The following is a 13,271-nucleotide window of genomic DNA, read 5'->3' on the forward strand; positions in this document are numbered from 1 at the left end:
ATAGAATTAAAATTTATAAAATAATAAATTTTGAATAAAATACTTTTTATTTTTAAAATTATTTAACAAGAACTTACATTTTAATAAAAAATGTAAAAATAAATAATTTGAAATTTAATATAAAATATATATAAGAAAGTATATAACAAAATTTTATCGATAGACAAGATTTTAATAACGACTAATTAGTCAATAATAAAAACATATTAAATGGTTATAAATATTAAGGTTTACTATAATATTTTTTATACAAGTAATTTATTTACATTTAATTATATATTATCTTTGTTTTCATTATAATTACTTTAAGCAACTCTATATAATAAATTATACTATATTATTGTGATGGTTTCCATGGTATAATTTTTGGTTTTGTAGTAGTATAAGGCATATAAGCTTTATTGGTACCACTTAAATTTGGTTTATGATCTGCCATCCATTTATAATTTGGCCGACTTAAATCTTTAGAAGGAATTAAATCTGTTTTATAATGTAACCATCCAAACCATTCTGCTGGGACTTGAGATCCATCATAATCCAAATAAACTGCTTCAGAATATATCACCCATCGATTCCTACCTGTTATATATAACAATAATAAAAACTTTAATTATAAATAATTTTGCAAGAAATTTATTCAATAATATTTTTTTTAACTAAATTTAATATTAATATAAAATTAATATTTTATTTAATATTTTTTTTTTAATTAAATCTTGTAAAAAAAAATATATTTCTTATAATGATAATTATTTAATTGAAATAAGAAAATATAATATAACGATAATTTAATATAATATATATATATATATTTATTATATATTATATATATAATATATATATTATATACAATAATATATATAATATTTTAGTATATTTTTAATATTTTAAAGTTTATTATAAGTTTGAAAATTCACATAGTACAAATAGATAAAAAATATTATTTTTAACAAATTTAAACATACACATACATAACATACATAACAACAATAGTGATTTTTATATAATATAAAGAAATAAATAATAATAATTAAAATCAAATTAATTAATATAATTAAATATTTATATATAAAAACTCAAATTTCATAAATAAATGAACAATGCAAAGACAAATTAATGCAATATTATAAATTATTTTTTAAATTAATGCAATATATCATTGATATATTCTTCAGACTATAGAATATATGATCTATATATAAATGAACTTATATCACCATATTATCTATATCATTTATTCATTAACTTACCATAGAATAATGAATTATTTTCATAATATTTGTTTCCATATTTGTCTTTACCCACTAATGTACCTGCTTTTAAAGTATCCGTTCTGAAAATATTTGGAATGTAATATGATTATTCATATTAAATTATTTTTATATATTTATATAATAAATAATTTGCACTACTCAATCAAAATCAATAATTTTATATTTATAAATATCTATAAAATTAGATTTGCCAATATAGAATTTTTTAATAAGACAATTATTATAAATAAAATTGATAAATACGATAAATACTATTTAAATAAATAATAATATATTATATATAATAACCTGAACAAAGTATAAACAGAATTTAAAATACCACCATTTGCTCTTATTATATTCCATAGATTATAAATTTTATCCACTCCTAAATATTTCGCCATATTTATTTCTAAAGATATACATTCACCATATATATATATTCATACGAACATGTGACTTTAACTATATAAATTTTATAGATGTCTTACTTTAATAAGAACTTTGCATACTTTTTTATATATCTTTTTTATTTTATAAATATATAATCAATCTTATGAAAATATAATATAAATTTATCAAAATATAAATTAAAATAGTTTATTGTTTATTATTGTCTAATTTTCAAAAATATATATATATTTAAATAAATATATTTAAATAAAAGAAAATTATAAATAGATATTTCTTATAAAATTTTAAATCTTTATATATATATTTTTTATATATATATATCTTTATATATATATTATATATATTTTGTATTGTATTGATATTAGAAAACAGTTTAAAGAAATATATAAATAGTTAAATTTAATTATAAATGTATTTTTAAGATACTTATTTAAATAATTTTTATATATATCAAAATATATGTTGTATTAATAAATAACATTTTATTTTTACATTTATATGTTACCATACATATATTTTAATTTATTTAATATTTAAAAAATATTAAATAAAATAAATTTTATTTAATTATTTATTATAATATTAATTTTATTTTATTTATATCTAAATTTAATTTATTTTAATTTATTATAAATATCATTATTTCAAATTCTTAAATAAATTTTTTTAAATTTCTTAGATTGTAATTTTGAATGCGTTTGTTTTTTATATATTTACTATATTCATTTACAAAATTTAAGTTTAATTATATTAATATCAATTTAATAATCATATTATTTTATTCATATTAACAACTTAAAAAATTAATATATTTTTTGTAAATATTAATTTTAATTAATTTTCACTTCAAATGACAAAAATAAATATTTCACTATGCAAACGTTAACAATAAAAAAAAATAAATATAATGAAAAGAAAAAAAATAATCATAAGGAAAAGAAGAAATATACAGATAAAGTGAATAAAATTAAAAGAGAAAATAAAGAAGAGGAGGATAAAAAAGATGATGAAAAAAAAGAAGCACAAAAGAAACTCAAAAAACCAGCTGAAGATGTAACAGTATTTACTTCTGCCATCGATCCTTATGATGCTCCTTTACAATGGTGGGAAACCGAACATATAAGATATGCGTAAGTTATAATTTTTATTGCTCATGTTAATTTTTTATTATATTATATATTTCAATTTTTTGTATTTACATTAAAAATTTATATATAAATCAAGACATATTTTTTAATAATTTTAATAATTATGTAAATAAAAGTTTTATAAAAAAGAAAATAAAAAAACAAAATGTTAAAAACAAAAAAAATTAAATAATATTATTAAATTATTTGTATAATATTAAATATAATTATAGATTCTAAATCCTTGTACGTAAATGTATATGTATAAATATATGTAAAAGTTAATTTATATCGTCTCATAATAATAAAATTTATAATATAATGTTTATGATAATAAAATATTACTATTTTTTTAAATCTTATCTATTTGTTATAGAATAAATTATCCACCAGTTAAATTTCGATTAGAGAAAGTGATGGGAAGTCATATTGTACGATTAACTGATCGCAAATATATGATACTTCTTATGGCTAAGCTTTATGAAGATCACGTAGAACAACAAAATATTCGTATCGAGAAGAGAAAACTGCCATTGCCATCGATGATGTCTCGATTATTAGAAATTTCTTATAAAACACTTTTTGAAAAGATGCAAGAATCTGGATATGATAAATTAAAACTTTATGAATAAAAACAATCGTAATTATAGTTAATATTTGTGTAATGTGATAAATATAATATGTTATATAATAAATATTAGAAATATTAATTATGCTGATATATTTTTATTTTTTTATTAAATAAAATTTTCTTATTATTTATATTTTTTATTTATATTATTTATAAAATTATTATTTTCTTATTACATAAAATTTTATTTATATCATATTATTACATAATGGAAAATAAAATAATTAAATATTGTAAATATATATATATCAATCAAAAATTTCATGATTCCAGAACACAGATTGTTTTCACGAATCATATAAATTAGAAAAAATTTTAGATTCAGGAACATATTTATATTCATGATTAGACCATCCAAGTGTTGCCAAATGATTGCTAAAAATTAAAGATGTTTTTCATTAAAAAATTATTAATAGTGTTCATTTGTTTATATATAAATATGGTATATATATATTAAAAATACGAAAAATTCAAATTTACTTATGTATTTCTTCTAATTCGTATTTTTTAGGTGCTTTTAATGGTGGTTCAAATATTGAATATTCTATTGGATAATAGTATATATGATAATGATCTATATAAAGATTTTCCTTTACTTGTTTCCTTACTTCTTTTCTTTCTTTTAATAATTGCAAAAAATCTCTTAATACATTCCTAGGACTATAAAATATAAATTATTAATGTATAATATATTTTCTTTGCTAAATATCTGTAATATAAATAATTAAACTAAAAAAGTAAAGTAATCTAAAATATTAAATTTAATATAATTTGACATAAATCTAACAGAAATATAATTTAACATAAATCTAAAAGAAATATAAAAAATAAAATATATTTAATAAATAATAATTAATTTGATATAATATTAAATATACCAATAAATTTCACTTGGAAAATAATTTTTCAAGATTTGCAAAATTAAAATTTAACTTACAATCCGAAGAGGAATCCTTGAGATACAGTAACCAGCAATGCCGTTAAAATTAAAATAAGCTAAAAATGATTTAAAAAATTATATAATTTATAAAATTTATTAAAATTATTAAAAATATTTATTTATTAAATAAATATATTTAAAAATAAAAATATTTATTTATTAAATATTTTTATGTTTATTAAATTTTGAATTAAAAACATATTTTACACATTAATAAAATTATCACTACAATTTTAAAAACAAAAGTTATGCTTTTTGAAAAACAATTATTAAATTATTCACGAGATATCTATAAAAAGAAAAATTATCACAATATAGATTTTTCAAAATATCAATGATTAAAATGTAAAATAATCATATGATTAAAATATTTATAATTTACTTGTGACAATAATTTTATTTTCATGATAAAATATCAATTTTAGATTCTAATAACTCCGATGTGGATCATAGAACAAACTAATAATTTCAATAAAGCAGATTGTCCTTATATCTATCCGCTTACCTACTCTCTTTTACTTCGAATCTCGGAATACTTTTCGTTTGTTTTGTTCAGTAGATATTCTTACTACATTTTTTGTTATTACAAAGGAAAGTATAAATATGTAGAACTATATAATTATTTAACGATTTCTACTTTCAAATTGGAATGTATCTTTTGCTTAAAAAAAAAATTAATATTTTACTTGTTGTTTTATTGTTATTTTATATTAATATATATTAATTTTAATTGTTTATTTAAAATTGTTAGCAACAACAATTTATGAAGCTATAACGAAATAATAATCTTTTATCTTAAAATCATAATGATAGAATAATTAATATAATAATAATTACAAAATATTAATTGTATAATTAATTATAATTAATAAATATTCATTTATTTAATTCAATATTATAATTTTTATAATTCAAATTTTCGTCTCTAATCTACAAGATTGAAATATAGTTTTATATTTTTTTATTTTTTAGAAGATAAATTAAAATAAATATCTTAAATATCTTAATAAAAATCTTAATTTATTATAAAAATATATAATTTTAAATGAAATGATTTTATATTTTTAATTATTTATATTGTATTAAATTAAAGATATTTCAAAAAATACATCTTTAATTATTATCTTATATTATTATCTTATATTATTAATTATTATATTTATTATTAATTATATTATATATTACATTATATAAATTTTATAATTATATTATAAAATTTGCATATTTAATTATTTAGAATTTTCAATCTATAAAATATTCATACATATTTTATATATAAATAATATTATGTTGAATTATATACATTTTTCTAATTTTTTTCATTTCCTTGATTATTTTAAATTATGATTATTTTTTGTTAATTTATAAATATATTTATTAACAAAAAAATATGTTCACATAGAAAAATAAACTGATTATGAAATCAACTTCCATCTAACTGTATAATTTATAATATATAATATAACATAATATATATAAATATATAAAATAAAAATGTGTTTGTTTTAAAAAAGAATAAGATAGAAATATATAGTAATAATAAATAATAAATAATACATCTTTTAATATAATAAATAAAATAATTTATATATTATATATTATATATTAATATATTATTATTTATATATTAATTTATATATTAACGAAAAAAAAAAAAAAGAAAATTATAATATTTTTAATTTTATTTCTAAATTGCTCTATTTTATAATTGTGATTCTTCAAGATTTGATTATTTTATCTTATTTTTCTAGATATTTCAATCTAGAGAAAGTTTTCACTGATATTGGCTTGTTATTATATATAACCTGAACCGGTTTTACTTTGATTTTTCATAATATATATAAATAAATTTTATACATTTCATCAATTCTTATAATATGCATTACATGATTTGAAATGCATTGATTAATTTAATAAGTATATAAAATAAATATAATTAATTAATAATTTTTATATTGAATAAAATATATTTTAATACCTAATAAAATAAAAATTATATCAAATAAAAAATTCTATTATTATAGATATATATATAAAAATATTAAAAAATTTCATTTTAATAAATTTATAATTACAACTTTAATTTATTTCACAATATTCATTGATAAATAATATTTTACAAAAAAAATATATTATAAGAACTAGATAACAAAATATTACAAAAAAAATGAAGTACAAAAGTTTAAATTTATTAATTTCTATATTATTCGAATAGATGGCGTGTTTGTTTGAAATATCTGCTTGTACGCATTCATAAAGTCATATCTATTATTATATATTTTTTAATAAATATAATTTGATAAATGAGAGAACGTTATAAGCATATTTTTCTTAAATATTTAAAAGATTAGCGATTATGTTTTAAAATATGTAATGGTAATTAATGTTAAACAAAGTGTGAAGTTCTTGTACGTAATATTCAAAGTGCGTAGTTCATCGTTTGCTTCTAACTTCCTCTTACAAAAATTACATTTCTATGTAAGATACTAATTTAAAACTATCGTAATATATATAAAAATAATAATATAAATATACATATACATATATTTTTTTTCCAGTAGTATTTAAAACGTCACAGCACTTTTTTATTTGGTTAATTATTTGATGTATATATAATAGAAGTCGATATGTTGATTAATATGAAACGCATCTAATGTATTTCTTCTCTTTTGGTGAGTAGTGCATGTGTATTTGCATAATAAATAATAATTTCTATAATAAAATAGTAATTCGATAAAAAATATATTTATGATGAGTGCAATTCTCCCATTACAAAATAAAAGTATGTAATTTTGCAATATAAATAATTACAAAATATATAATTAATAAATTTATTATCCATTATAAAATCTCCATAATGAAAGAATATATACGTATATATATAAATTATATGCATTTTTATGCACATTTCTTTTATTATTTAATAATTTTTTGAAAAATATTTATTAAAAAAATAACTATTTTCATATATCAAATATGATTTCTAAATATATATATATATATATATATATATATATATATATATATGTATATATGTAATGTCTATTTTTTTGTTTTATTTATCATTGAGATTAAAATTATAATTAATTATTTTTATGAAATAAAATTTTTCTTATAAATAAAATATTTATAATATATATTATTTTAATATTAATTTAAGATAATGAATTAAAAATATTATGTATGATATTTGTAGACTATGTATAATATTTAGAAAATAGATTTGTTAGAAGAATTTTTTTATCACAATGCTATAATCTAAAAATTTTTAAAATAATTTATAAAAATAGATTCTTTACTTTCATTTATTTATTAACAAAAAAATATTACATTACATTTTTATATATTTATATTGAAATTATATTATTTTGATATTTTTTATTCTTATTTTATGTATAGATTTTAATTGGAGCATGTACCAGACTTTATGGATTACAGTCATAGCGTTTGTATTTATAAATGCTGAAAAATGCCACCAAAACAAAGAAAAATAGCTATTATGGGTTATAGATCCGTAGGTAATACACATATAAATACACATATAATTTGTTTTTGTAATTATAATTAAATTATTTTAATAATTTAATAAATTATGTAAATAAAGATAATTTATTTGATAAATAATTATATTAATAATTAAATTTTATTATATTATAAAAGTAAAAATTATACAAATTTCAATTTTAAAAAATATATATTAATTCATATATATCATCATGTTGTATATATAAATTTATATATACAATATATCTAAAAATATATTTTGAATAATAATTTTTTTATTAATGTTAATAGGCAAGTCATCACTGAGTATACAATTCGTCGAGGGACAGTTCGTGGATTCATATGATCCTACTATAGAAAATAGTAAGAAGTACCTGTATCGTCTTACACGCTACTTCAAAGATTTCTAATGACACTGTTAGTAGTATTTTCTGCACATTTTGTTAGTAATTCATGCTGTAAAAGCAATAGATTCATGAAAACTTATTATTGAATGAGTAAATATTTTATTGAATGTACTAAATTTAATGAGTAAAAAAAAATTGTTGAAATAAAAATAAAAATCTTTAATATATTCATATTAAAATTGATTATCAATTTTTTAAATTAATGTTTCTTTTAATTATTTATAATATGAAGAATCTATAAAAAGTTGATAATTTGTGATGAATATATTAAATTCATTTTATTTTTATTCAATAGAAATTTTACTCAAAGATAAGAAAATTATGCAAGACAAAGTTAAAGTTTGCTTTATATTTCAAAGATATATTTTTTTAATACTTCAATTTCAAAATTGAATATAAATTTTAAAAGATTTTTTTCTGCTTCCCTCCCTCCCTCTTTTTTATTCCTTCTCTCTAAAAATTAATTTATTTTTTAAATATATATTAATTTTAATTATTAATTTCTTGCAAAAAATTTTCTTATATAACTTTTTTTATTTTTATAATTTTTATTGTAATAAAATTTTTTTGAATTTTATGATATATATATAATATATATAAAAATGTTTACACATTAATAATAATAGAAAATAATTATAAAAATATGATAGAATTTTTTCTTTTTTTTTTTAAATATATAAATTTTATTCTTTTAAATTCAGTTTACACACACACACACGCACGCGCGCGCGCGCGCACACACACACACACACACACACATTTAGTTTATTAAAATTTAAAATTTAATTGTATTTATAGATAACATTTTTTAATTATATATGTATTCATATGCTATATACAATACTTTTTCTCCATAATATATGAACATATCAATTTATATATTTTAGTAACTGTTATTTATAATAATTAAGGTAATAATTTAATATTATACATAATATTCATGACTTAATATTTATGTTGTATTTTAAAATTTTGCTTTTAATAGATTATTTTACATATAAAATAACTAAAATTAGCTTTTTTTAATTAATATTATTATTTTAAATTAATAATTAAAATTAAAAGTTAAAAATTATTTTATAAATTTATATATTTCATTTTTATTTTATAAATTATTAATGAAATTTCTGCTTATTTAATCATTGAAAATTCTTATATAATTCAAAGAAACTAGTTAAAATTATTATTAAGTTCCAATTTTTTGCAATAAGTAAACTTTTTTCTATGTATAATACATTATATATAAAATGTATTATACAAAATGTATTATTCTATATATATACATTATATATAAAATTCTTGTTTGTTCTCTAAGATATTAATATTAATATTGATTGTAAATATTGATTAATATTATTTATTTTTTACTTTATTGTGATTCCAAATGCTAAATAAGTAAGTTAAATAAAATATGTGCAGATTATGCATAATTTAATATTCGTTTAAAAATAAATATAATTTAAATGAAAAATATATATAAATATGTTACTTATACAACTTAAATAACATATATTTTGTCTATTTAATAATTGATTATTTAATAATTTCGTAATTACAAACAAATAAATTGAAAATTTTAATTGTGTAATATAGAATTATGTAATATTATGTGAAAATTTGGAGACCTTCATGAATTTGTTTGGTTTTCATGAAATACTACTCAATTTTGTTTTATTGTACTTTATATATAAGTAATGTTATATGTACTTTATATACAAGTACAGAAAATATTTTATTAATTGAATTAGTTTACATTATGTGCGGTTTGTATATAATTTAGGAAGTACTATTAACACTATAAAATTAATGTTGTTACAGCATGATACATTATTAGCAATATGCATGAATTTTTGAGTTATTAGTTTTTTTATTCTATATAAGACTTAAAAATTATATAAAATTTATTTATAATTGTGTATATGTAATATAGTAGTATCTTACATCTTATCAGTAAATTTTTCTTCAAATTAAACTAATAAAAGAAAAATATAAACTTTTTGTTAATCAAAGATTAATTTCAGTTATTAAAAATTTGGTATAAAGATTTAAAAGATGTGGATTCTACTGTTTTAATTTAATTTATTTTTTTATATAAATAATTTGAATGTATATTCCAGCATTTACAAAAAGTACTCGAGTAAATAGTCAAGATTATGAAGTTAAATTGGTAGACACAGCAGGTCAAGATGAATATAGTATATTTCCAACACAGTATTCTATGGATATTCATGGTTATGTCCTAGTATATAGCATAACCAGTGCTAAGAGTTTTGAAGTTGTACAAATTATTTATGACAAGTTATTGGATATAACAGGAAAAGTCCAGTATGTCATATTATTATTTATGTTATCAATTTATAAAAAAATTAATAATAATACATATTTTAAAAATATTCTTTATAAATTTCAGTGTTCCAATTGTATTAGTAGGAAATAAAACAGATTTATATGTTGACCGAATGATAACAACAGAACAAGGTAAGCGATTGGCAGACTCTTGGCATGCAGCTTTTCTAGAAACAAGTGCAAAACAAAACGAGGTAAGTTTATTTTATTTGTTTTTTTTATTTTCTGAATTATTTAAAAAAATTCTAATTTAATTTTTTAATATTGGTTCAGTCTGTTGCAGATATTTTTCATACACTATTAATTGAAATTGAAAAAGCAGATGGAAATGTACAAGAAAAATCAAATTGCATTATTTCCTGAACTATATTGCTAAAACCATACATTATAATATAATGTAAATGTATAAAACCAAATAACAAAATTGGCATTGTATTAATATACGTCCAAAAACAAATTAAGTGTAAAAAATATCAAAAATATAAAATAGAACATGTAAAACAATTATGTCTCTTTTTGTTATAAATCAAAAATATTATAAATATTATCTATTTGAAAAAATATCCGATTATAAATATTTTCATTATTTATTTTTGTAATCACTATTTAACAAAAAGAAAATTGAATTGTTTATGTTTATTTATATTGCGTATAAATATAAAATTTAATATTTTAGATACAATTTTTTAAAAATAAAATACTTGTTGAATTAAATTTATGTAATTGATGTTTAAAATATTTATATTTGTTGAAAAAATTTTCATTACAAACAATTTTTAATATGTAATTATAAATATTACTATAAAATATATATATATATATATATATATATATATATATATATGATAAAGCAAAAATTAATTGAATATTTAATAAAAAATAAAAATATATGGGAATCGTAAATATTTTTATTTTTTTTTTGTTGCTTTTTATTATTATTATATAATAACATATCAAAATATCTCTCGAGGATAAATTTTGCAGAAATATATATAAAGGAACAATTATTATTATATATAAACAATTATTATTAAACAATTATAACAATTATTATATAAATAAGGGAACAAATATAAAAAAATGAGTAAAAAATGTTATATATTTAAAATGTCTAAAATATTATAAATGGAATTAAAAATAAAATAAGAATTGATCATCATCAGCATTATTTTTTGAGTATTAAAAATATCTCTTTAAAATTTCAAGAATGATACTGAAATGACATTGATTCTCAATTCTTACTTTAGCTTATTCTGTCTTTGAAATTCTTGATTCAAAGAATGTCATTAAATATACTTTTATTATTTTTTTTTTAATTATAATATATATTAATCTTTAATGTAAAAAATAGAGATATTAAAGTCTCATTATATAATATATTACATATATTATAATGTATTACAATATAATAGTTATAATATAGTAATATAATAATTTATGTAAATATAATCATGTAACAAAATATTTTTTTTATTCCTTATTTATTGAAATTTACTTTTAATTCCAATCATTATCAATATTGCAATCTGAATCAAATCGTTGAGAATCATCTAATATAAAATTGAAAAGGAATCCTAATATCCTATCGAAATATGGGACAAACAATGCATTAAATGTTACATCTATTTTGTTCTTCGTTTATGATTTTATGAAACAGAATTATCAAGTGATTTTTCTATCTAGCTATTGTATATTAATAACAATCGCATGCGCGATAAGTATTGAACGTTTTATTTTATCAACCTTCTCTTTAATACTGTCCAAAAATCTACGTATTAAGCATTAAAAGTTGAATAATAAAAAATAAAAATGTTACGACATCTTTTCCAATCAATTACTCGAAACGCAAAAAGTAGTAAGTTAATAATATTATTATATAATATACATAATATTTATATTTTAAATAATTTGAAATAATTTATTATTAAAGAAACTTACATAATATTAATTTCTTTCATTTGATATTATTTATAAAATATAAAATATATAATAAACAATTATAAAGTCTAATTTATATATACATATTTTTATTATTTGATTCAATTTATTAATATTTTCAATTAAAATTATAATTTTACAAAAAACATTTTTCCTTATAAAAATTATTTATACTAATATATATTTATACTTTTTATTTATAAAAGTTTTAAAATAATTTTTTAATATTAAAGGTATGCGATCTTATCATGCTAATAAAATTCCTGATAATGTTAAACCACCAACTATGGATGAAGTGCTTGTACCATGTGGCTCGTGGAAGGAAGCAAATGCTAAAGCTCGAACTAAATATAATCTACAATTTGTAGCTGGTGTTGTTATACTTGCTGCAACTATAGCATATGTATGTATTAATATAAGTTTTTTTTAAATTTGATTAAATTGTATTTATTTATATATTTTAATTTTAAAATATTTAAAATATTCACATTTTAATTTTTAGGGTAGAATAACTGGCGTACTTTGGCTTAACTTTCTTCCACCAACTCCAAAAGATAAAGATTCTGAATAAAATGAATTCAAATATAGTATTATAGTACATATAGCAAATATAATTATTGTATAATTATTTTATTGTAAAAATAATAAAATATTTCTATTTATAGTATATTTAATTTTTATTATATATATATATATAAGAAAAAGGGAAAT

General features: G+C 16.3%; 5 protein-coding genes across 7 annotated transcripts; 3 read left to right on the forward strand and 2 right to left on the reverse strand.

Moving 5' to 3' along the window:
- Window positions 1-151: 151 nt before the first annotated feature.
- On the reverse strand, window positions 152-1,722 carry LOC727199 (probable NADH dehydrogenase [ubiquinone] 1 alpha subcomplex subunit 12). Its single transcript, XM_026442794.1, has 3 exons — window positions 1,563-1,722; window positions 1,251-1,333; window positions 152-579 (listed from the first exon to the last, which is right to left on the reverse strand). The coding sequence occupies exons 1-3, from the start codon at window positions 1,655-1,657 to the stop codon at window positions 338-340; spliced, it is 420 nt and encodes a 139-aa protein (XP_026298579.1). The 5' UTR covers window positions 1,658-1,722; the 3' UTR covers window positions 152-337.
- An 811-nt stretch (window positions 1,723-2,533) lies between these two features.
- LOC107965571 lies at window positions 2,534-3,479 on the forward strand. Its single transcript, XM_016916524.2, has 2 exons — window positions 2,534-2,797; window positions 3,171-3,479. The coding sequence occupies exons 1-2, from the start codon at window positions 2,541-2,543 to the stop codon at window positions 3,424-3,426; spliced, it is 513 nt and encodes a 170-aa protein (XP_016772013.2). The 5' UTR covers window positions 2,534-2,540; the 3' UTR covers window positions 3,427-3,479.
- Window positions 3,480-3,627: 148 nt separating this feature from the next.
- LOC102655636 lies at window positions 3,628-4,863 on the reverse strand. Its single transcript, XM_006571461.3, has 4 exons — window positions 4,748-4,863; window positions 4,363-4,421; window positions 3,906-4,085; window positions 3,628-3,800 (listed from the first exon to the last, which is right to left on the reverse strand). The coding sequence occupies exons 1-4, from the start codon at window positions 4,769-4,771 to the stop codon at window positions 3,713-3,715; spliced, it is 351 nt and encodes a 116-aa protein (XP_006571524.1). The 5' UTR covers window positions 4,772-4,863; the 3' UTR covers window positions 3,628-3,712.
- Window positions 4,864-6,593: 1,730 nt separating this feature from the next.
- On the forward strand, window positions 6,594-11,190 carry LOC409036 (GTP-binding protein Rheb homolog). 3 transcript variants are annotated; one of them, XM_026442795.1, is made up of 7 exons: window positions 6,594-6,843; window positions 6,927-7,037; window positions 7,765-7,883; window positions 8,161-8,232; window positions 10,394-10,601; window positions 10,687-10,816; window positions 10,896-11,190. In XM_026442795.1, the coding sequence occupies exons 3-7, from the start codon at window positions 7,835-7,837 to the stop codon at window positions 10,983-10,985; spliced, it is 549 nt and encodes a 182-aa protein (XP_026298580.1). In that variant the 5' UTR covers window positions 6,594-6,843; window positions 6,927-7,037; window positions 7,765-7,834; the 3' UTR covers window positions 10,986-11,190. The 3 variants fall into 3 exon arrangements, with proteins under 3 accessions (XP_026298580.1, XP_026298583.1, XP_026298584.1); XM_026442798.1 differs by having other exon boundaries at window positions 6,597-6,843; window positions 6,924-7,037; XM_026442799.1 differs by lacking the exon at window positions 6,927-7,037 and having other exon boundaries at window positions 6,659-6,843.
- Window positions 11,191-12,312: 1,122 nt separating this feature from the next.
- Window positions 12,313-13,224, forward strand: LOC551381. Its single transcript, XM_623776.6, has 3 exons — window positions 12,313-12,477; window positions 12,794-12,963; window positions 13,063-13,224. The coding sequence occupies exons 1-3, from the start codon at window positions 12,432-12,434 to the stop codon at window positions 13,129-13,131; spliced, it is 285 nt and encodes a 94-aa protein (XP_623779.1). The 5' UTR covers window positions 12,313-12,431; the 3' UTR covers window positions 13,132-13,224.
- The last annotated feature ends 47 nt before the right edge of the window (window positions 13,225-13,271 follow it).

The sequence above is a fragment of the Apis mellifera genome, linkage group LG1, assembly GCF_003254395.2.
Source record: "Apis mellifera strain DH4 linkage group LG1, Amel_HAv3.1, whole genome shotgun sequence".
Lineage (NCBI taxonomy): Eukaryota > Metazoa > Arthropoda > Insecta > Hymenoptera > Apidae > Apis > Apis mellifera.